Below are 21,234 nucleotides of genomic sequence, written 5' to 3'. Positions count from 1 at the left end.
TAAAAGAAGTTTTTTTTAAATAGCTTACTTGTTCATAGTTAAAGGTGTCCAACATTCCCAGAATAAGTCCCTGGATTTCTCCAAGTTTTCCTTTTCCATAAACTGGATCCTAAAAGGTTGTGAAAAAGATAATTCTGTTTTTAGAATTTTAAAATTACTTTAAAATATAAGTTATCTGAAAAAGCCAACTACTCTTAAGCATTTTTCTATAGTCACAAAATATTCTTCATTAACCTTCCATTGGAAATGTACATCGGTTTCCCTCTGGCCATCACAAATATTTTGGAAAAATAAATAAAATTTAAATGATCCAAGCCCTTTGTTTAACAGTCTTCTTTGCAAGTCTAATTAAATTTCACTCTGGTTTTGTTTCTGCAAGAAGCTTCCTCTCCCTCTTTAAGCTCTTATTTATCTGCTACAAACCAATGTACTCACAAATACTCAGAATCTATCATAACAACTGCTTCTGAGACCCACATATGACCACCTCTTAGCCCAAACCAACTAAATTGCTTCAGTTTAGGAGACAAGACTTCAATTTAGGAGATCAGTTTATGGATCAGTTTTTCAACGTTTTTTTCAATAAAGTCACTACCAATAAATGATAGGTACCCAGATACACAGTCTTCCCTCCACTGCTTTTCATACAAGATTTGCCAAGTAACTTGCTTATTATATACAATTTGGAAAACACTGAAGTGTACAAAAAGAAAACAAAAAATGAAATCCAGTTACGCAAAGACAAACATATTTGATATTTTGATGTATATTCTTTCAGTTTTGTTTCTGGGGGAGGAGAGAAAGGGAGAGAAAAAGGAATATATTTCTTGGTGTACAAAATTGAGTATTTCACATAATACTGTTATTAATTTATTTTTTACTCAACGGTATATTGTGAGCAGTTTTCCATATTGTCAAATATTTCATAATAGCTACAGAGTATGAATTGTGTGTCAATACTATATGTTCTTCCACCATTCTCTGTTGTTGGACATTCATTTTCCTCCCCAACCACCACCCGACCCCCAAATCCTACCCACTATTCTCAAATGCTAGTGGCTGCAAATTTTGGTCTGAATTGACTTCTTCAGAGAAGATTTCTAGAAAGGGAATTTCTGACTCAAAGAGCATTTTTATGGATACTTATATATAAAAGTTGTATTATGCAATTTTTATCTCCATCAGCATATTTGTGTGCTCATTTTTCTGCATTTTTGGCTAGGCTGGGAATTATAATAACTTTTTTTTACTAATAAATAAGTATATCAAGTCTATTACTTCACTCTGAGGTTATATATGACATCAGTGACCCTTCTATGCTAAGCAGGACAATCCAACTAACCAGTAGTGATACAGTAGCTGCTATTTAGTGAGTGGACAGCAAATGCAAGTACAGTGCTAAATTCTTGCTATGCGCCATATCACTAACTCCCCTCTGGAACATTTAAAAATGAAGATACTCAGGCTCAGAGAGGTTAAGTAAAATTCTCTAAGATACAAAACTATTAAACAGATAAGCTGGGATTTGAATCTAGGTACTTCAGAAACCATGGTTTTAATTAACACACAGTACTGCTCTCCCAAGGACGGACACATAAACTAATAAAGTAGTGTTTGCTGGGTAACATGGGTTACTGATATGGATAACTAAACGACAAACTAATGTTTGCGGGAAAGTGTAGGTAACATTTCTGGTTATATCTTAGGGAGTAGAAGTTCTTCAAATTTTGGTGCAATAAGAAAAACTGTGAATTCAGATGTTAAGAAAGAAAAACAAACAAAAAGCAGGTAAGCAGGAAAACTTAGAAGGAAGGTTCAGAAATGTGAGAAGAAACTTTGTATTCCTGTTCTTGCACAATATAGTCTTAGGATTTACTTCTTTTTCTCTTCTAGGCTCTGATGATGGCTCTTGGAAGACTGGGTGATTGCAGTTCTAACAAAGGTCGGTTTTCAGTATTTGCCATTGTTCTAGAGAGGCACAAGATGGTCTACCATAGGTCCTGGTCTCTGATGCCAATGGAGATCAAAGGTGGAGAATAACCATACACTTGTGTGCTAATGAACAAGTTTATGAGTCTGGGCTTGAACAGGGCACTTCAGTTTAGTGGGGAGATTTTCTGTCCCACAGCTGGAGATTGTATCACTAAGCTAAAGATACCTGTCAAATGTGCAGGTCATCCATAAAACCCAAGACTATAGATGTTTCAGACTAACTCTTCACTAGAAAAGATTCAGGCCATACACCCACCAGACAAATTTTTCTTTTAATTTTCTTTGCATAAAAAGAAAATCCATGTTAAAGCTTCTGAACTTACACTCAATTATGCTTTTGGTCAAGCTCTTAATAAATGCACTTACTTCTCAAAGTATCAATAAACAGTTTAATACCTCTTTATAAAAAACCATTATAATATCTACTATAATATGCATATCCAATGCACTAATATAGCTCCAACACAGAAAATAAAGAGGTCTTTAAAAGGTTACATTCTGGCAAAAAAGAAGAAATCTTTTATATGTCATGTCTATATTTATATCAGTAAATTTCACTTTAATATGCATAATTTAAAGGCAAAATTATGAAAATTACTTCATGCTGAGACAACATATAAATTATAGAATGCAAAAGAGAACTCAAAGCTTAGTGCACAGCAAGCAAACAACCCACTAGCTTTTCAAATTATTTCCTAAAGATGTCAGCCAGATTCTTTAGCAATAAATAACTACTGAGGTTCTTCTTTAACTTTTTTGGTAAACTATAAAAGAGCAGACTTGGGTACTTTACATAAACTAGTTTTGTTTAAAAAACACATTAGAAAAAGATGTGACAACCACTTTTGCCCTATTGTTTTTTGGTACCCATTGTATCATGTATGTGGTTTGTTTTAAAATGAAAATTTTTACTAATCAAGCACTACTTTAAAATATGAATGTCCTCAGTAGGTTAGCATATAAATCATTTGTTTGCTTGAACTCCCTCAGTAAGACAGCCATGAAGAGCTTGTAAGAGCCAGGAATCACTTTCGCCAGAGTGAAGATCAATAAAAGCAAGCAGTGAAGACAATGTATATGACACAAATACGGTCCCTTAAAAACACTTACTAACTTATCATCTAATTTTCATGAAAGAAATCTGTACAATTCAGGTGCCAGGCATCAGTCTGAATGAACATTTAGAGGTCAAGTAGCTCTTTGAGGATCTCTTATCACGTGAACACCTCTTCTGAAAAAAATACTATAAATATCTGAGCAACTGTGCATCTAAATAACTGTCATTCCTATTTCTCCATGGGCCACCTAATAAAGTCAGGTGGGTCTGAGAAACACCAAGGCTGGTGTTATGGAAAAGAGAAGAGATCTAACATTTGGAGTCAGAAAATCTGGGGTAATATTCCAGCTGTGCACACTCAGTAAGTGAGTAAACTAAGGCACTTTCCTCTTGAGAAACAGAAGGATACTGCTACTTCCCCCAGCTTAATGGACACAGAGGATGAAGGAAATAAAGTACATTTATAAACTGCTGAGAACTATCAAGGACATTAGGTGACTGAGCCACTAATATTTATTGACTACATACTGTATTTTGTCATGTATAATGTGCACCCACATTTCTGGCCCAAACTTTCAGGAAAAAAATATTTTGTTTTAATTTTTAATTCAATTTATTTATTTATTTATTTATTTATTTATTTATTTATTTATATTTAGATACTTGTTTGTTGTATTATAAAAGAATTTTAGCATTTATTTCTGAACATATTATGGTACTAACAAATAATTACAAAACACAAGAACAAATACAAGGTATTTCAGGTACTACCCATGTATAATGTGCATCTTTATTTTCCCTCAAAAATTTGTTTAAAAAAGTATACATTATACATGGCAAAATGTGGTATGTTCTAGGCACTGTGCTGGACCAGGAAATATTCTAGTGGAGCAGTTTTAAAGTGGTTTAAATTCTGGAACTTTTAAGAAAGATGACAAGGGGGAAGATTAAAGAAAAACTTAGGTACATAAAAATTCCTGGGTGAAGCATTTGGTAACTTAAATGAAATGGATCATTTATTTGAAAGACACAGTCTACCAAAGCTTATACAAAAAGAAATAAATTTTAAAAAAGAAATAGATAATCTGAATAGATCTATATCTCTGAACAGAACTGCATGGATAAATAATAGCTTTCTGAAACAGAAGACTCTAGACCCAGATAGTTTTGCTGGTTTATTCTACCAAATATTTAAAGAAGAAACTGTATAAACACTCTACAATCTGTTCCAAAAATAGAAGCGGAGGAAACACTTCCTTACTCATTCTATGAAGCCAGCATTAGCCTAATACCAAAAACAGACAAAATGGTCTCAGTTGAAATGTCAGAAAGTTACTATATGGAAGGAAGAAAGACCCCAAATAGTCAACATAACATTGAAGAATGACAAAGTCAGAGGACACTACCTGACTTCAAAATGTACTATGAAGCTACAGTAATCATGACAGTTTGGTGCTGGTGAAAGACCACACAAATAGGTCAGTGAAGAAGAGGACAGCTCCCAGAAATGGACCCCCTGAAATACAGTCAACTGAGCAAAGGCAATTCAATGGAGAAAGGGATAGTGAGTTTTCAACAAATGATGTTGGAATAACTGGACATCCATATGCAGAAAATGATTCTAGACACTACTTACACTTTTCACAAAAATTAACTCAAAATGAATCATAGACATAAAATGTAAAATGCAAAAACTTCTAGAAAATCATGTGGGGGAAAAAATCTAGGTGACTCTGGATTTAGTGGTGAGTTTTTAGATACGACACCAAATGCACAATCCATGAAAGAAAAAATGGGAAAAGTTGGACTGCATTAAAATTTAAAAACTTCTGCTTTGTGAAAGACATGGTTGACAGAATGAAGACAAGCTGGGAGAAAGTATTTCCAAACACATATCTGATGAAGGACTTGCATGAAGAACATACAAACAACTCTTAAAATTCAACAACAAACAACAAAACAACCCAATTAAAAAGTGGTCAAAAGAACTAGACAGACACCTTCCCAATGGAGATATACAGATGGCAAATGAGCACATGAAAAGATGCTCAACATCATTATTTGTTAGGGTACTGCATATTAAAACGATGCAACTGTGAACCGATTAAGATGGTTAAAATCTGAAACACTGGATTTATTGTTTTGTAGCTCAGAATACAGTCTATCTTGGTAACTGTTCCACATATTCTTAGAACAATGTGTATTCTGCTGCTCTAATCGATATATAAATCTCAACTAGGTCAAAGTAGTTAAAAGTGTTCAGTAGAAATCTGCTGTTGTCCTTATTTCTGTTCCTCTGACTCCTTTTTTTCTCTGGTTACTTTTAAGCTTTTCTGTTAATCATTGATTTTGAGCAATTTTAATGTGCCTTGTAGTTTTCATAATGTTTTCTGATTTGGGGGTTATTTATCTATGTACTAATAGTTCTCAATACATTTGGAAAATTTTCAGATAATATTTCTTCAAATATTTTTTCTGCTCCAACTCCCTTTTCAGGATCCCTAGTACACATATTTTGGACCACTTGAAAGTGTCCCACAGCTGATTGTTCCAGAGCTGATGCTGTGGTTCATTTTTTTCTGATTCTTTTTACTCTAAAATGCTTCATTCTGGACAGTCTGTATTACAATGTCTTCAAATTCACTAATCTTTTTTTGTTTGTTTGTTTTGGTATTCTTACTTGCTAAAATTTTAATATCCATGTCATATCTGGGCTTCATTTGCCAACTTCTTTGCATACCTTATATGTTTTGATTCAATGTTATATACTGTAAATTTTACACTGTTGGGACCTGAATATTTTTGTATTCCTGAAAGTATTTCCAAGCTTTGTTTGGGGATGCAGTTAAATTATACGTGAAAACAATTTGATCCTTTCAGGTCTTGCTTTTAAGATTTGTAAAGCATGACTGGAGCTATATTTAATCTAGGGCTGTTTCCCACTGTTGAGTACCTCTGTGCACTCTTCCCAATGGTCTGTGAAATATGAGGTCTTCTAGCCTTCGCTGGTGGGAAAGACCCTGTTGTTGGCCCTGTGTGATGGTGAGGGCTGGTCCCTCTAATCCTCTCCGGTGGTTCTCTCGTTGGCTTAGGTAGTTTCCTCAGATCATGTTTGGAGCGCCTTTCTGCACATCTCCAGGATTCTCTCTTGGTCCCTGCCCTGCAAACTCTGGTCACCTTGGTCTCTCTTGACTTTCAGCTTAATCTCCTTAAATCAATGAGTATGCTGGAAACTGCTTGGGATCCTCCTTCCAGAGCTACTGCCTGGAAAGTCAAAACATTAAGCTGCAGCAAACAGGGCTCACCTTGTTTATTTCCTGTCTCTTAAGAATCACTATCATTTATTGCCTGATATCCAGGTTTTTGAAAATTATTTCATATGTTTTTTGCTTGTTTCAAGCAGTAGGGTAAATCCAGTCTCTGTTATTCCATCTTGGCCGGAAGTGGAATACCTCCATCCTTGACTTTTATTTACTCTAGAAATATTAATTGAGTAGCTATTATATGTCATGTGCCTCTGGGCTAGGTTACGGTGGTAGAATACTAGGCATAATATAAGCTTATCTCCAAGGTCCTTCTGAATTAATAGGAAATAAAACTATTCTGATTCCTAGACACTTCCTAGAACTCCATTGTTGGCCTTCTTTTCTCGCTAACTCACTTCCTCCCAAAGTTCATCAAGTTTCAAGAATTTATCACTTCTCTGTGGATGATTCCCAAGACTATATATCTACTTCTTACCTCTTCCTATAAACTCCAGTCTTATATTCCCCCCCTGCTCATTGTCAGCCATGTGAAACTGGTATCAGGGGATCACCTGGGTTCTTGTATTCCCCTACATCACAGGTGGCAAACACAAGGCTCGGGGGCTGAATCTGGCCCTCCACCCTGTTTTATCTGGCCCGGCACCTTGTTTCTACGCCGGCACCTTATTTCTACCTGGCGGCAGCACCAAGCTCTCACTTAACTGTTAAGGAGTAGTTACAATTATACAGTCCTAAAATTACATTCGGCCCTTTGAAGATACTGCAAAGCTGATGAGGTCTCCAGTGAAAATGAGTTTGGCACCCCTGCCCTATATCAAAAATGTCAAAAGTCAGGTGGATTCTATCCACTAAGTAATTTCCAAATTCATTTTCTACTATCTGTTCTATGTAACTCAATGAAAAAGCTTTGAGTACCTATTTTATTCTAGGAATGTCTATTCCTTCAGCCTCGAACCCTTCCAATTTATCCTGAATAACATGGACTGAGCAATCTTTTTAAAGAGAAACCTTATTCCACTGTTCCTCCATTTAAAATCCATAGTCCTTACAACAGTTCACAAAGAAATTAAGGGCACATTCTCTGCCTGTCTGTCAAATGTTAGCTCTCGGACTCATCTTTATTCTTGTCCTATGTTCCAAGAATATTGGGTTGGCCAAAAAGTTCCTTTTTTTTTTTCTGTAAGATAGCACTTGAGTAGCGCTTAGTTTTCTTTAACTTCATTTGAAACAATTTTGTTAGACTGTATTGTGACAGCTGTCATATCAGCGTGCATTTTAAAAACACTGAAATTGTTGCTTTTTTATAGCCATATTAATAGTGAAAATGAAAGTACACATTTTCAGCATATTATGCTTTATTATTTCAAGAAAGGTAAAAATGCAACTGAAATGCAAAAAAAAAGGGATTTGTGCAGTGTATGGGGAAGGTGCTGTGACTGATCGAACATGGCAAAGGTGGTTTGTGAAGTTTCATGCCGGAGATTTCTCGTGGGACAATGCTCCACAATCGGGTAGACTAGTTGAAATTGATAGCGATCACATTGAGACACTAAGAAAAGTCAATTGAGTGGGAGATAGCTGACATACTCAAAATATCAAATCAATAAAGTAATTGGTGAAAGTGAAAAAATGTGTCTTTTATTTTATTTAAAAAAAACTAAACAGACTTTTTGGCCAACCCAACATTTAAACACAACTACCCATATGTATCATGTTTTATCCCAAATTCTTACTATATATAGTTCACTCTGCTTAGAAAAGTCCTATTTCCTTTGTACCCTGATTCCTTTCCAAATCTTTCCAAATCTCCCATCTGTTTCAAATATATACTTATATTGGGACTCCTTTGGCAATACGTATTCAGAAACCCAACTCATTGTAACTTACTCAGGAGAGATAATTATTGTAAAGGTACTGGAGTGTTTCAAGGATCCAAGCAAAGTAATGCAAATAAGTCTTAAGAACTACAATGAAGGACTCAAACGCCATCAGGATTTTCTCTCCATTGTCTCCTCCCCCAGCGTCTTGAGTCCTCATCTAGTATCTTCTCTCTTTTCCATGCATCTTGTCTACTCTCCTCTTTGTGTGTCTGCTTCATTCTTCTCCTTCTCTGTAGATTAACTACTTTCTTCACTAGATTATTTCATATGATGAAAAAGTAGTCACTGTCAGCTCCTGAACATTGTACCTTATATAATCCAGAGACCTGAAGAGAGACTTATTTGTCTTTCTTAAGTTCAGTTCTAAAATTTCCAGTAAAGTGCAATGATTGGCCCTGTTTAGGCTGATTGCCTACCCTGAATCCATCAGGGGGAGAAAGAGGGTAGGGTCACGCCTTCACGTGCCTGTTTCTGTTGTAATCTCAGGGGCTGAACGTGGAGGGATGTAAAAGGGCAATTACCCTACATGGACTTCAGAGTGCGTAACTCTTAAAGGTGGCTACTACCATTTGATTACAGCCCTATGAATAGTTATATCAGGACATTTTCTATTTGTCTAATATGAGCTCTTTAGGGAAAGAATTGCCTTTCATCCACACAGGTAATGACTAACCAGGATAACATGTAATTAATAAACTAACTAAAAATTAACTCTCCAAAAGACCAGGGACTGAAACAAATGAAAAAGCTTATAAAATGTAATGGAAAAGAGCATAAGTTAGGAGGCAAGAGACTATCCTTGAGTTTCATCCTCCATCAACAGAGATTTTTACAGTAGCCCTACCTACCTCAAGAGATAGCTTTAAATGAGATAGCATCTGTGAAAGCACCTTGAAAAAATAAAAATCTCTGTACAAATATAAGGTAGCATTATTATTACAGTAATCACAGATGTGCAATAAAGAATTTAAGAACTAGCATACCCTCCTGATTGGTGGGAGTTAACCACTGAGAGTAGAAAATAAGAATACAATTACAAGGACTGCCAGTATAACTCAAAATAAAGATTTTCAAATATCAAGAGGTTTCAAAATATGAATTTTAAAATATAGGATAAAAAACATATGCTTTTGCCAAGGGAAAATTAGACTTTTATTTATTGTAATTTATGTATCAGAAAGTGTGGTTAAAGCTCAACATAAAACAAAACAAATATACTGAGAGAGAAGCCATTTTTGGCTTTAGGATTTCATTTTTTTCTAATCTACTTGGTGAACTAAAGTATTCCTGCCTTATGGAAATATTACTTGATCTATGATTAAAAACTTTATGACTAATGTGTTTTAAAATGGATATAAGAGGAGTAGTCCATATCAAAGAATTATTCAACGTGTGACAAGGATCAGATGAGACAGTCTGTGTAAAGAGACATCCTGAATGATGAGGTGTTGCGCAAAGAGCGACTACAGAGTGCAGCAGTCTTTATAGGCAAAGGCCCAGGTGCTTAATACCAGATGGGAAGAAGAGCTTGGAAAGACTTAGAAGAGAGCTGACAGGGACATTCTTGATTGGACAAAAATCACTGGAAAATTATGAAGAACAATGGCATCATATTACTGTTTGATTTTCTGTGTGTATGTGTGTGTGTGTGTCTATACTGCATGAAGTGAAAGAAGACAAAATGGACTGTAAGGACAATTCTTGCTGTTTCCCTAAGAATGTTCACAGATTTTTCTGAAAATATATCTTAATGTATTTTTAGTGTTCTCCTTTTGGGGAAGTTAGAAAGGTTCAGAACTTTTTATTGAAGAAAACAGGCTGGAATGATGTTTCCTACAAAAGCTCTAGATACAAAACCAGCTAGAATCTAGAGCAGGGGAATTTTGGATGTAAAGTTTTAGGATGAGTTAGAAAATGTAAGTAACAACCAATGATTAAGAAATGCCTATATTAACATAATTTCTAGGTTTTCTTTTTTTGATCTGAAAAGTATAGGCAACCGGAAATCACAGTAATTCTTTCCCAGTTAGCACACCAACGGGAAGCTTGAGTACCTGAATCCCTTGGGTAACTGAACATGTGAGGGCTGCATGCCCTCACGGAAGGCTGCACTGCACACGTGTGCCGAGTGAACTCATACCACTGGAGCACTATGGAAGTGTCAGGCGAGAGTTATAAATTAGATATGTAGCTCATGCCAAAAATTGGCTGCAATATGCTTGAGACACATTTAACCATACGCCCAATTTGCTGTTATTTATATATAACTAAATGTTGGTTGAACTTGATTAACAGTGAATTTTCCCCTCTTTTAACTCACCTGTAAGATTCTTTGCAAGATTGACGGAAGGGCAATAAATGCTGCCATGCTGTTTAGAACTTGCATGGTCAAAGATTTCAGAGCTGTTGAAATAAAATGTTGATACTCTGGTTAGTTTAAAATAAGAGGCTTTGATTTTTCCTACAAGTTGGTGGAAAACAATGGATTCAGATAGCCTCCCAGAAATTTAGCTAACCAAGGGCAGTTTGGTATTTTAAAAGTTGACTATTGCAAAGCTACTAATATTCAAGACAAATAATGTAACTGGTGCCATGGAAAGCATTGAATCTGAAAGATGAAATCAACACTATGATATAATTCCATTAAGATATGATAAGAATATGACATTGGGAAAGGTATCACAACGTTAGTTTTTAGCAGATAAACATGGGGTGATGGTATAGATGGACTCTGATGGTCTTACCTTCAGAGTGTAGGGGAGGTGCAGCTGAACTGGACAGCTTCTGAGGGGCCATCATGGCCTCCAGTAATGGAAACCAGAGTGCCTATAATGCCAGAGCAAAACAAAGAAAAACAAAAGTGCTCTGTTATTTTTAAGAAAAAGGCATATCAGTATAGTGTTTTACAGGTTGAAATGTACTCCTTACATACATTTGTTGGTGGAAATCAGAAAAAGATGGAACACTTGACTGGAAAAGGAAAACAATAATAAAAAGCAGGGCCCATAGCTAAAACAGATATCTTTACCATGCACCCTGGGCAAATAAGGAAGCTGAAGTTAAGTAAGTTTTGACTTGAGAACTGCAATCTTTGGTGTCTCAGGAGAGGCTAGGTTTAAAGGAGTTAGGGGAGAGCCTTCTTCTAGGTTATTATATACTCTGGTATGAATGCATCACTGACAAAGTCTGAAGAACTCTATGTACCACCAAAGAGAGCAGAGAAATCTCTACAGCCAGCCTTCCCCATCTCTCTTCAGTTACGTCAAACAAGATAAATGAATAAAGTTATACAATTTTTTTCTCTACATGAAGCACTATTTTGTATTTCCTTAATCATCACAGAACAAAAAGTGGAAGTTTACATTATTTCAATGAACATTTCCAACCATACTATGAAATATTTATTCCCATTATGTTGGGAATAAATGCTTTACATACAGCATTAAGCATTAAATGCTTTACATACATTTTCTCATGTTAGTCTCATAATAACCTTATACAGTGAGCAGTATCTTCACTTGCGGTAAGAAAATGAAGCTTAGGAAACTTAATTTGTCAAAGATCACACTGCCAGTATATTGGTTGTATGAGTGCAAATTCTATGTTCTTAAGCCTTAAGACATATCTTTGTCATCAAAAATCAAACTGATACATTTCAAAAATTTCAAACATGTTTTCTAGTTAAATAATGATTTACAAAGGTTTTAACCCCATGTCTCAGGAGGAACCTATTCCTGTAAACATCCAGGAGGCAGGGCAGGCAAGAATGGTTCGTTACAGAAAAGGGCATGTTCTGCACCCCGCAACTGGACACTGTAGAGCTTGTGTGGCAATGGAGATAAGGGAGCCTGTTAAGGGGACAGGCTGGGGGTCTAGTGACTTTCCTACTGGGTGACTTCCCACTGAGGAACTCCACTAGGAAGCCCTTATCTGCCCCCATTTGAGGTTTTCTAAGCCCAGGGTTTTATGCTGCTAACTTTTTATGTATTTCTTTAAGTTCTTAAGATACTGGCTTTAACTATGTTATATACTGGCAATTCTTTGTTTCATTAAAATTTTGATTTATTTTATCCACTATTCATGAACTTTAATCTTATCTTTTATTCCTTTTTAAAAATTGAGGTAATAACACTGGTTAATAATATTTTATAACTTTCAAGTGTACAACTTGAAATTCTAGATCTGTATACTCTATTATGTGCTCACCACCAAAAGTCTAGTTTCCATGTCACCAGATATTTCACCCTCTGCTCACTTTGCCCCCACCCTTCTTCCCCTTTGGTAAACTCCAACCCTTTGTCTGTATCTATTTTTTTTTGTTTGCTCATTTGTTACCTTTTACTTAACTCACCTTTTACTTCCCTATTTTAACTTGCTTTTATAACCACATCATTTATTTCTGTGTATTTCATATGGCCTTTTAATTTAATTGTATATGGCATACCTAAGTTTTACTTTTTGTTTTTTATATTATATTTAGAATTTTATTTATAAATTCTCTTATTTAATCCAGAAAATGTAGGAGAATTGTCACTTTAAAAGCTATTTTAGTCTCGATTTATAAATGGCAGACCACGGGAAACATGGCCGTAGAGTTAATAGCCATGGGATGTGTTCACACCCTAAACAGAACAGTTGTTTTTCTTCAATTAAATCTCCACACTAACATACATATATGGTAAATATATGGTACATATATGGTAAACACCTTTTAAATATTTTACCTCTCTTGCTCTTTAATACTGGTACTTAAAATTGTTAACTTGGATAATTAAAAACCCACAGGCTAAAATAACCATCCACGAAAGTGACAATCCTAACCCTCAGAGCAACACAACTAAACCTGAGTTACTTTCCCCTGTTATACAATAAATAGCTTTCTTTTCAAGAGGTTATATTCATAACAAAGCCATATTCTTTGTTATATCTAATCAGTAGACCCTGGAATAGCAGCATAAAGAGACAACCATACAAAGATAGGACAGGTAGAAATTCTACTTGGGAAATGACTGTTGACCCAACTTCCTGTGGTCAAACTTTAAGAAAATACTCCATAATATTAAATTTTCTGAAGAAACTTTTAGAAAGAGTTATTATAGTTAGTTCACTATCAAGCTTCTGGATACTTCAACTTTTCTAATGGCAATAGCTCTTGTTCTTATTCTCTCCAAAACAAAAAAGAGAAACAACGCAAAATAACTGTTAAAATCCCCCAAATAAAGTGTGGCATTATACAAAAGCAGTCTATATTCTTTCTCATTGGTGTTTCAGGATTCTTAGGATACATCCCCAGAAGTGGGACCTCTGGGTCAAAAGGCAGTTCCATTTTGAATTTTTTGAGGAAACTCCATACTGTTTTCCACAGTGGCTGCACCAGTCTGCATTCCCACCCACAGTGTACTAGGGTTTCCTTTTTTCCTACATGCTTGCCGGCACTACTTGTTTGTTGATTTATTGATGATGGCCATTCTGACAACTGTGAGATGATACCTCACTGTAGTTTTAATTTGCATCTATCTGAGAATTAGTGATATTGAGCATTTTTCATATCTCTAATTTGTATGTCCTTTTTGGATAAGTGTCTATTCATGTTCTTTGACCAGTTTTTAATAAGATTGTTTGTCTTCTTGGTGTTGAGTTGTACAAGTTCTTTATATATTTTGGAAATTAATCCCTTATCAGATATACCATTGGCAAATATGTTCCCCCATACAGTGGGCTCCCTTTTCATTTTGTTGATGGTTTCTTTTGCTGTGCAGCTTCTTAGTTTCCTAAGAATCCTGAAACACCAATCAGAAAGAATATATGCACTCCTATGTTCACTGCAGCAGTATTTACAATAGCCAAGATTTAGAAACAGTCCAAGTGCCCAACAGTAAGTCAGTGGGTAAAAAAAGCTGTGTACATTTACACAATGGAATACTACACAGCTGTAAAAAAGAAGGAACTCTTACCCTTTGCGACAACATGGTTGGACCTGGAAAACATTATGCCAAATGAAATAGGCCAGTCAGAGAAAGACAAATACCATATGATCTCACTCATATGTGGAATCTAATGAAAAAAAAATCTGATGAACAAAATAAAACCAGAGGCATGGACACATGGAATAGACTGACAGATCTCAGAGGACAGGTGGGCGGGGGGACTGGAGGAGATGAGACAAAGAACGTATACACATTTATGCATGGCTCATGCACACAGACAACAACGTGGTGAAGGCTGGGGGGGCCTGGGTGGAGGGGGGCAAACGGAAGGAAAATGGGGGACACCTATAATAGTGTCAACAATTAAGAATAATAAAAAAGTTTTAAAAGTAGCAAATAAAAAATAGCAGTTTAGCATTTTCACAAAAACACTGTTTACATAAAAACTGACATTCCAGTATTTTTTGTTATTGTGGAACTTGTTCAGAAATAAAGCAGAAGCCAGTTGTTGGGGATGGAGGAGGCAGAGAGTGGTGTGAGGTGTGTATGTGCCTGAGAGACAGAGAAACACACAGACTTCCCTGTAGACAGACTTCTCTTAAATGCAGCCAGAAAATGGTGTAATTATAATTTTAGAGAAGTGAAAATTTCAAAGAATAGAAAGAAGCCTAACATCTAACATCTTTATTAAACAAATTCCAACTCAGACATTTTTTGACAAAAAAAATAAATTAATTTCCCTATTGCCACATCGATGAAAACCTTATTCCTGTCTCTGATTAAGAAATACAGAGTTCAACTTCCACCCAAGATGGAGGCGTAGGTAGACGCACTGTGCCTCCTCGCACAACCAAAATAAGGTCAGCAACAATTTAGAAACAAGATAACAACCAGATCTGACAGAAAATTGAACGGTATGGAAGTCGGACAACCAAGGAGTTAAAATATATACATTCATCCAGACTGGTAGGAAGGGTGGAGTTGGGCAGCCGGGCAGAGAAGGGTCAAGGCACAAAAAGCAGTGGCACCGGGCACGTAAGGCATCCTAGCCTTGTAAGGCATCCTGGGCACAAGACTGCAGTGGGCAGACCCTGGGGGCGCAGGCGGCTGGCAGACCCAGTGAGGCACTGTGCGCAAGGCGCCTGGCTGTCGGGGCGATCCCACAGTCACTCGCAGATAAACCAGATGAAATTGGGCAGAGACACACTGCACAACCGGGGGTCCTAGTGCTGGGAAATAGAGCCTCAGGGCACTGATTGAAAACACCTGTGGGGGTTGAGGCACAGGGAGAGACTCCCAGTCTCACAGGAGAATGCATTGGAGAGACCCCTGGGGTCCTAGAACGTGCACAAGCCCATCCACATGGGGATTAGCACCAGAAAGGCCCAGTTAGCTTGGGGGAAGCAGTGGAAGAGACTGAAATCCGACAGAGAGAGGAGTAGGCACCATTGTTCCCTCTTGGACCCCACCCCACATACAATGTCAAAACCCAGTGATTGGGGTGCCCCACCCTGGTGAACACCTGAGGCTCTGCCCCTCATACATAACAAGTGCGAGAAGAAAAAAAATGACCTAAGCGGAAGAACAGATCAAAGCTCCAGAGCAAATACAACTAAGCAACCAAGAGATAGCCAACCTATCAGATGCACAGTTCAAAACACTGGTAATCAGGATGCTCACAGAATTGGCTAAATTTGGTCACAAATTAGATGAAAAAATGAAGGCTACAGTAAGTGAAATGAAGGAAAATGCATAGGGAACCAATAGTGATGGGAAGCAAACTGGGACTCAAATCAATGGAGTGGACCAGAAAGAAGAAAGAAATATTTGACCAGAACAGAATGAAGAAACAAGAATTTGAAAAAATGAGGAACGGCTTAGGAACCTCCAGGACATCTTTAAACGTTCCAACATCCGAATTATAGGAGTACCAGAAGGAGAAGAGGAAGAGCAACAAGTGGAAAAGTTATTTGAACAAATAATAAAGGAGAACTTCCCCAATCTGACAAAGGAGATAGACTTCCAGGAAGTCTAGGAAGCTCAGAGAGTCCCAAAGAAGTTGGACCCAAGGAGGAACACAACAAGGCACATCATAATTACATTAGCCAAGGTAAAAATGAAGGAGAAAATCCTAGAAACAGCAAGAGATAAGGGTATAGTAACTTACAAAGGAGTGCCCATCAGACTGTCAGCTGATTTCTCAAAATAAAACTTGCAGGCAAGAAGGGGCTGGAAAGAAGTATTCCCAGTCATGAAAGGCAAGGACCTACATCCAAGATTGCCCTATCCAGCAAAGCTCTCATTTAGAATGGAAGGGCACAGATAAGGTCAAGTTAAAGGAGTTCATCATCACCAAGCCCTTATTTTATGAAATGTTAAAGGGACTTAGCTAAGAAATAAGAAGATTAAAAAAACATGTATAGTAAAATGACAGCAAACTCACAATTATTAACAACCACACCTAAAACAAAAAAAAAAAACCAACAACAACACAACTAAGCAATGAACTAGAACAGGAACAGAACCACAGAAATGGAGATCACATGGAGGGTTAGCAACAGGGGAGTGGGAGGAGGGGAGAGGGGGAAAAGGTACAGAGAATAAGTAGCATAAAATGTAGGTAGAAAATAGACAGCAGGAGGGCAAGAATAGTATGGGAAATGTGGAAGCTAAAGAACTTATGACACATGGACATGAACTAAAGGGGGGGAATGTGGGTGGGAGAAGGTGTGCAGGGTAGAGGGGAGTGAAGAGGGGGAAGTGGGACAACTGTAATAGCATAATCAATACAATATATTAAAAAATACAAAGTTCAAATATAGTCAGAATAATCCCCAGAGTTCTAGAGGCATGGATTTCATGTATAATTCTACCATTAATACGTGTGAATCTGGACCTATTTCAGCTTATGTGAACATGAATGGCTCTATTTATAAAACATAATTGTCATTTTTCCTTGAAATTTCCATGAGAAGAATATAAAATAAATATTAGAGAGGAGATGGGTCGAAAAATAAAAAAGGCTTAGTATCAATTACGTATAAACATAGCTTTAACAACGTCACCCTTTTGTGTTTTTCTATGAAAATATAACCATGTCCAAATATAGCCAGTTAACCACAGATATATGAAAATAAAAACTTATGATGAAAAAATCATGGCAAAAGGACTGTTCATTTGAATAAAGATTAAACAACCATGTGAATTACGGATTCAAAAAAGAATGTGTTATGGACCTTAGTAAGGTAAAATAACACAACTAATTAAAATTAAGAGGGCTGGAGAACAGAAGTTAGAGGAAGTATGAGTTCACACAATTTCCTCACTGGCTTGGAATCACAGCTGTTATAAACACTGAAATGTAATCCTAAACAATGAGTCCAGTCTATTACAGTTCAACTTTTTTTAAACTTTGGTGAGATTTTTTAAGAGACAGTATGGAGAAGAAATATTTGAAATTCAGCAATTCCTCAGTTTTACATATACTTTTCAAGTGAGATTGAGTTTTACACTTATTTTTAAAAGCAAACATAAATTGATCCAATTTTTCTAAAATTATATTAACTTAGGTAGATAAAAAATATCTAGAATGGTATTCACTAAGTGATAATGATGGTTATTTCTGTGTGATAGGATGGACACAAAGTAATTTTTTATTATTACTTTTATCCTAACTCAAGGACATGCTTATTAATTTTTAGAGAGAGGTGAAGGGAAGGAGAGGGGGAGGGAACCAAAGAGCAATGTGAGAGAGAAACATCTATTGGTTATCTCACATGCTCCTCAACTGGGGACTGAACTGGCAACCTAGACATAGACCCTGGCCAGGAATCAAATCCACCACCTTTTGGTTTGTGGGACAACGCTACAACCAACTGAGCCATACCAGCCAGGTCAACATAATTTTTAAAAAAATTCTTCTGGCCCTGGCTGGCATAGCTCAGTGGATTGAGGGTGGGCTGCGAACCAAAGCATCACAGGCTCCATTCCCAGTCAGGGCACATGCCTGGGTTGCAGGCCACGGCCTGCAGCAACCGCACATTGATGTTTCTCTCTCTCTTTCTCCCTCCCTTCCCTCTCTAAAAATAAATAAATAAAATCTTTAAAAAAAAAAAAAGAACTGATTTGGGAGCCTCCCTGCTCCTTTAAAAAAAAATTCTTCTCTGTAACTTTCTGTGTTGCAGAAATTTTTTTAAATGATAGGTATGTATCTTTCACACAAAAATGTTTTTAATAAAAATAGCCCTGGCTGGCATAGCTCAGTGGATTGAGCACGGGCTGGGAACTAAAGTGTCCCAGGTTCGATTCCCAGCCAGGGTACATTCCTGGGTTGCAGGCCATAACCCCCAGCAACCGCACATTGATGTTTCTCTCTCTCTCTCTCCCCCTCCCTCTCTCTCTCTTTCTCTCTCTCTCCCCCTCCCTCTCTCTCTCTCTCCCCCTCCCCTCCCTCCCTAAAAATGGATGAATAAAATCTTAAAAAAAAGTAACATATATTATGTAAATGTGCTTGTTACACACAATTTATATTCTAAAAGGTTTTCAAAATGTGTGACCTTAAAAAATCCTTGAAAAAAATGTAAAGGAAAAATTTACCCATCTCATAAGAACAAAAAACATACTAAGTTTCTTATTTCCTTTGTAATATATATGACTAACAATACATGAAACATTTACCTGCTTTCCATTTAAGAAAACCAGGTAGTGGACAGAGGCCAGGGGGTGTCAAGTCAGAGGCTACACACAGCCCGGAGGGGCAGGCGCCAGAGGAGTTTTGCTGCCGACTTGACTTCGTAAAACCACTGCAGAATTTAGCTGTCAAGTCACATTTCATCCCCCTAGTTTCTGCTTCACTGCTGTAACTCCCACCTGTGCAGGTGCTCAACTATTCCTCCCTCAGTTCAGTGTTCTCTCTTTTACAGGCTGGAATCTGTTTCAGCAGTGCTTCCAGCCTGGGCTGCATGGGAGAATCACGTGGGAAGCTTTAAAACATATTGGTGACTGGGTCACAGCCACAAAGGCTTTAATTTAATTGATCTGGGGCACAATCTGAGTGCTGGGATTTTTCAAAGCTCCCCAGGTGGCTCTAATGTACAGCCAAGGTTGAGATCGACTCTTCCTTAACCTTCTTTGACCTTTTCCAGCTTTCTCTGTGTCCCTGGGGGTTTTCCTCCAGTTCTTCACGCTCTCTTTCATCCATGGGGAATGGAAGAAATGATAAATGATGACATATCCACAATACCCCAAAATGGAATACACAATTTCTAAGTGCAAACAGAACAAGGACATCTAGTATTCATACACTTACTAAGTTTTGCAACACAGCCAAATCTAGGAATATAAAACCTTTTGTGAGAACAAAGAGCCTGGCACTCCCTCATAGTAACTTTGGGAGTCATACTCCTGGGACCACTAAGCAGTGATTAAAATCAGCTGAATTGAACTCACATAGCTGAAAGGCAATGGAAATAGAATTAACTCCTAGTTTCACACCAGAACAGACTTTTAAATGCCTAAGTAGTCATTTTCCTACCTCTCTTTGTTGCTGGTTCAAATTATGTGAATTTCTCTGGCAAAGGGCAATTGTCTCTAATGTGGTATCTTCAACATCCTTCAACAAGGGATCCTCTTTGGTATCTAGATTCAGAGAAATTGTTAACATCATTTGAGATCATTAGTATTTTGATAATCTCAATTGCTTCTGTAAAAAATTAAATATTTTTCTCGTATACTCTTTGTTTTCCTATTATATAATCATCTATGAGAACTGATACCAAGATTTAGTAGATTTAACAAACAGATGATTTGTGCCAACAGTTTTTCATATCAATGCTTGACATGCACAGGGTGTATAAAGCACATCAGACTTGGCATTTTAATGTGCTTTAGCTATGGAAGATCGCCATCACCTGTGTGTTGATTAGAGAAATTACCTTTCATTTTTCTTGCTCTATCATTTCTTCCTCTATATGTTAAATGTGGGTATTCCTCCAAGATACTAGTTTAGGCTCTTTCCTTTTCATTCTTTAATAATTTCAGCCACTTTTGTGGCTATAACTCTCATATCATTGCTAATAACTTTCAAATATACAGCTCCAGTCCTATTCCTTTCATAACACACAGGGTGAATTTTAAACGGACTCTAAATATATCTATGTCTGCATTCATGTCCCGCCATCACCTTGAACTTTTTATGTGCAAAACACACATTTTTTTCACTTTAAGTCTACTCTTACCCCTACATTTTCAAACTAAGTTAATGAAACCATCATCTTTAAGTCTACCAGCTTATAAATCTTCCATCATTTTATGGTTCCCTCTCATTTACCCACACATCCAAATAAAAAGCCAATTCTGTGAGGTCTACTTCCATACTCACATGCCCACTACTTCTCCCCTGGCACAGCTCTTCATCACCAAATTCATTGCACTATTGTAACAGCCTCTTAAACTTTTGACTTAAATCTTGCCTCTCTCATCCCTTTTTATACTGTCAATAAAGCTTTCTTAAGCACATGTACAAACACATCAAAAACCCATCCACAAAAACCAGCAAAGATTTCTAACTTTAAAAATCGAATGTAAGTTAACCTCTGACCGTAAGTAAACATAGTAAACTTTCTGGCTCATCTTCTCACAGCCTGTGCCCTTACAGGACCCGATTATTCCTACTCCCTGAGGCTGCTGGCCAGGCACTTTTATGTGCCTGGAAGGCCCTTTCCTCACTGTTGGCCTATCAAACTCCTACACATTCTTCCAATCTTAATTACTTCAAAGGCCACATCTTCCACAAAAGTATCGCTGACTTATCAGTTTAAATAGTTCTTTACTTTTCCATAATCGTTTGCCACTCTTACTGTACCTCTTTTATAATATTTGACTCTACCTGCACTAGAAGTTTCAATTTACATATTTGTCTCCCTCATAATACTATAGTTCTTTGGGTGGGGACTGTGTTTTAGTTGTCTGTGTCTAACCCATAAGACCTAGCAGAATGTACTGCAATTAGAAATCCTCCAAAATTCTTAAGCATACTGTCAAAATTGAATATGAAAGTAAATGATAAATATGAGACTACTACTGAGAAATTTATCTTCATGGGAATTCAAGGA

General features: G+C 36.9%; 1 protein-coding gene across 2 annotated transcripts in view; it reads right to left on the bottom strand.

Annotated features, from left to right (window-relative positions):
• Window positions 1-21,234, bottom strand: part of VPS8 (VPS8 subunit of CORVET complex) — a 257,614-nt gene that overhangs the window by 70,416 nt on the left and 165,964 nt on the right. For both annotated transcript variants that reach the window (XM_045851634.1, XM_045851635.1), the window contains 4 exons: window positions 19,656-19,759; window positions 10,940-11,021; window positions 10,516-10,598; window positions 29-109 (listed from right to left, as the gene is read on the bottom strand). In XM_045851634.1, coding sequence (XP_045707590.1) covers window positions 29-109; window positions 10,516-10,598; window positions 10,940-11,021; window positions 19,656-19,759 — 350 coding nt within the window. The remainder of the gene's footprint in view (window positions 1-28; window positions 110-10,515; window positions 10,599-10,939; window positions 11,022-19,655; window positions 19,760-21,234) is intronic.

This window comes from Phyllostomus hastatus, unplaced genomic scaffold (assembly GCF_019186645.2).
Source record: "Phyllostomus hastatus isolate PE091 unplaced genomic scaffold, TTU_PhHast_1.1 phas_contig_86, whole genome shotgun sequence".
NCBI classification, from domain to species: Eukaryota; Metazoa; Chordata; class Mammalia; order Chiroptera; family Phyllostomidae; genus Phyllostomus; species Phyllostomus hastatus.
Note: the sequence above shows the minus strand (reverse complement) of the source record. Positions and strands in the feature narration are given on the sequence as shown.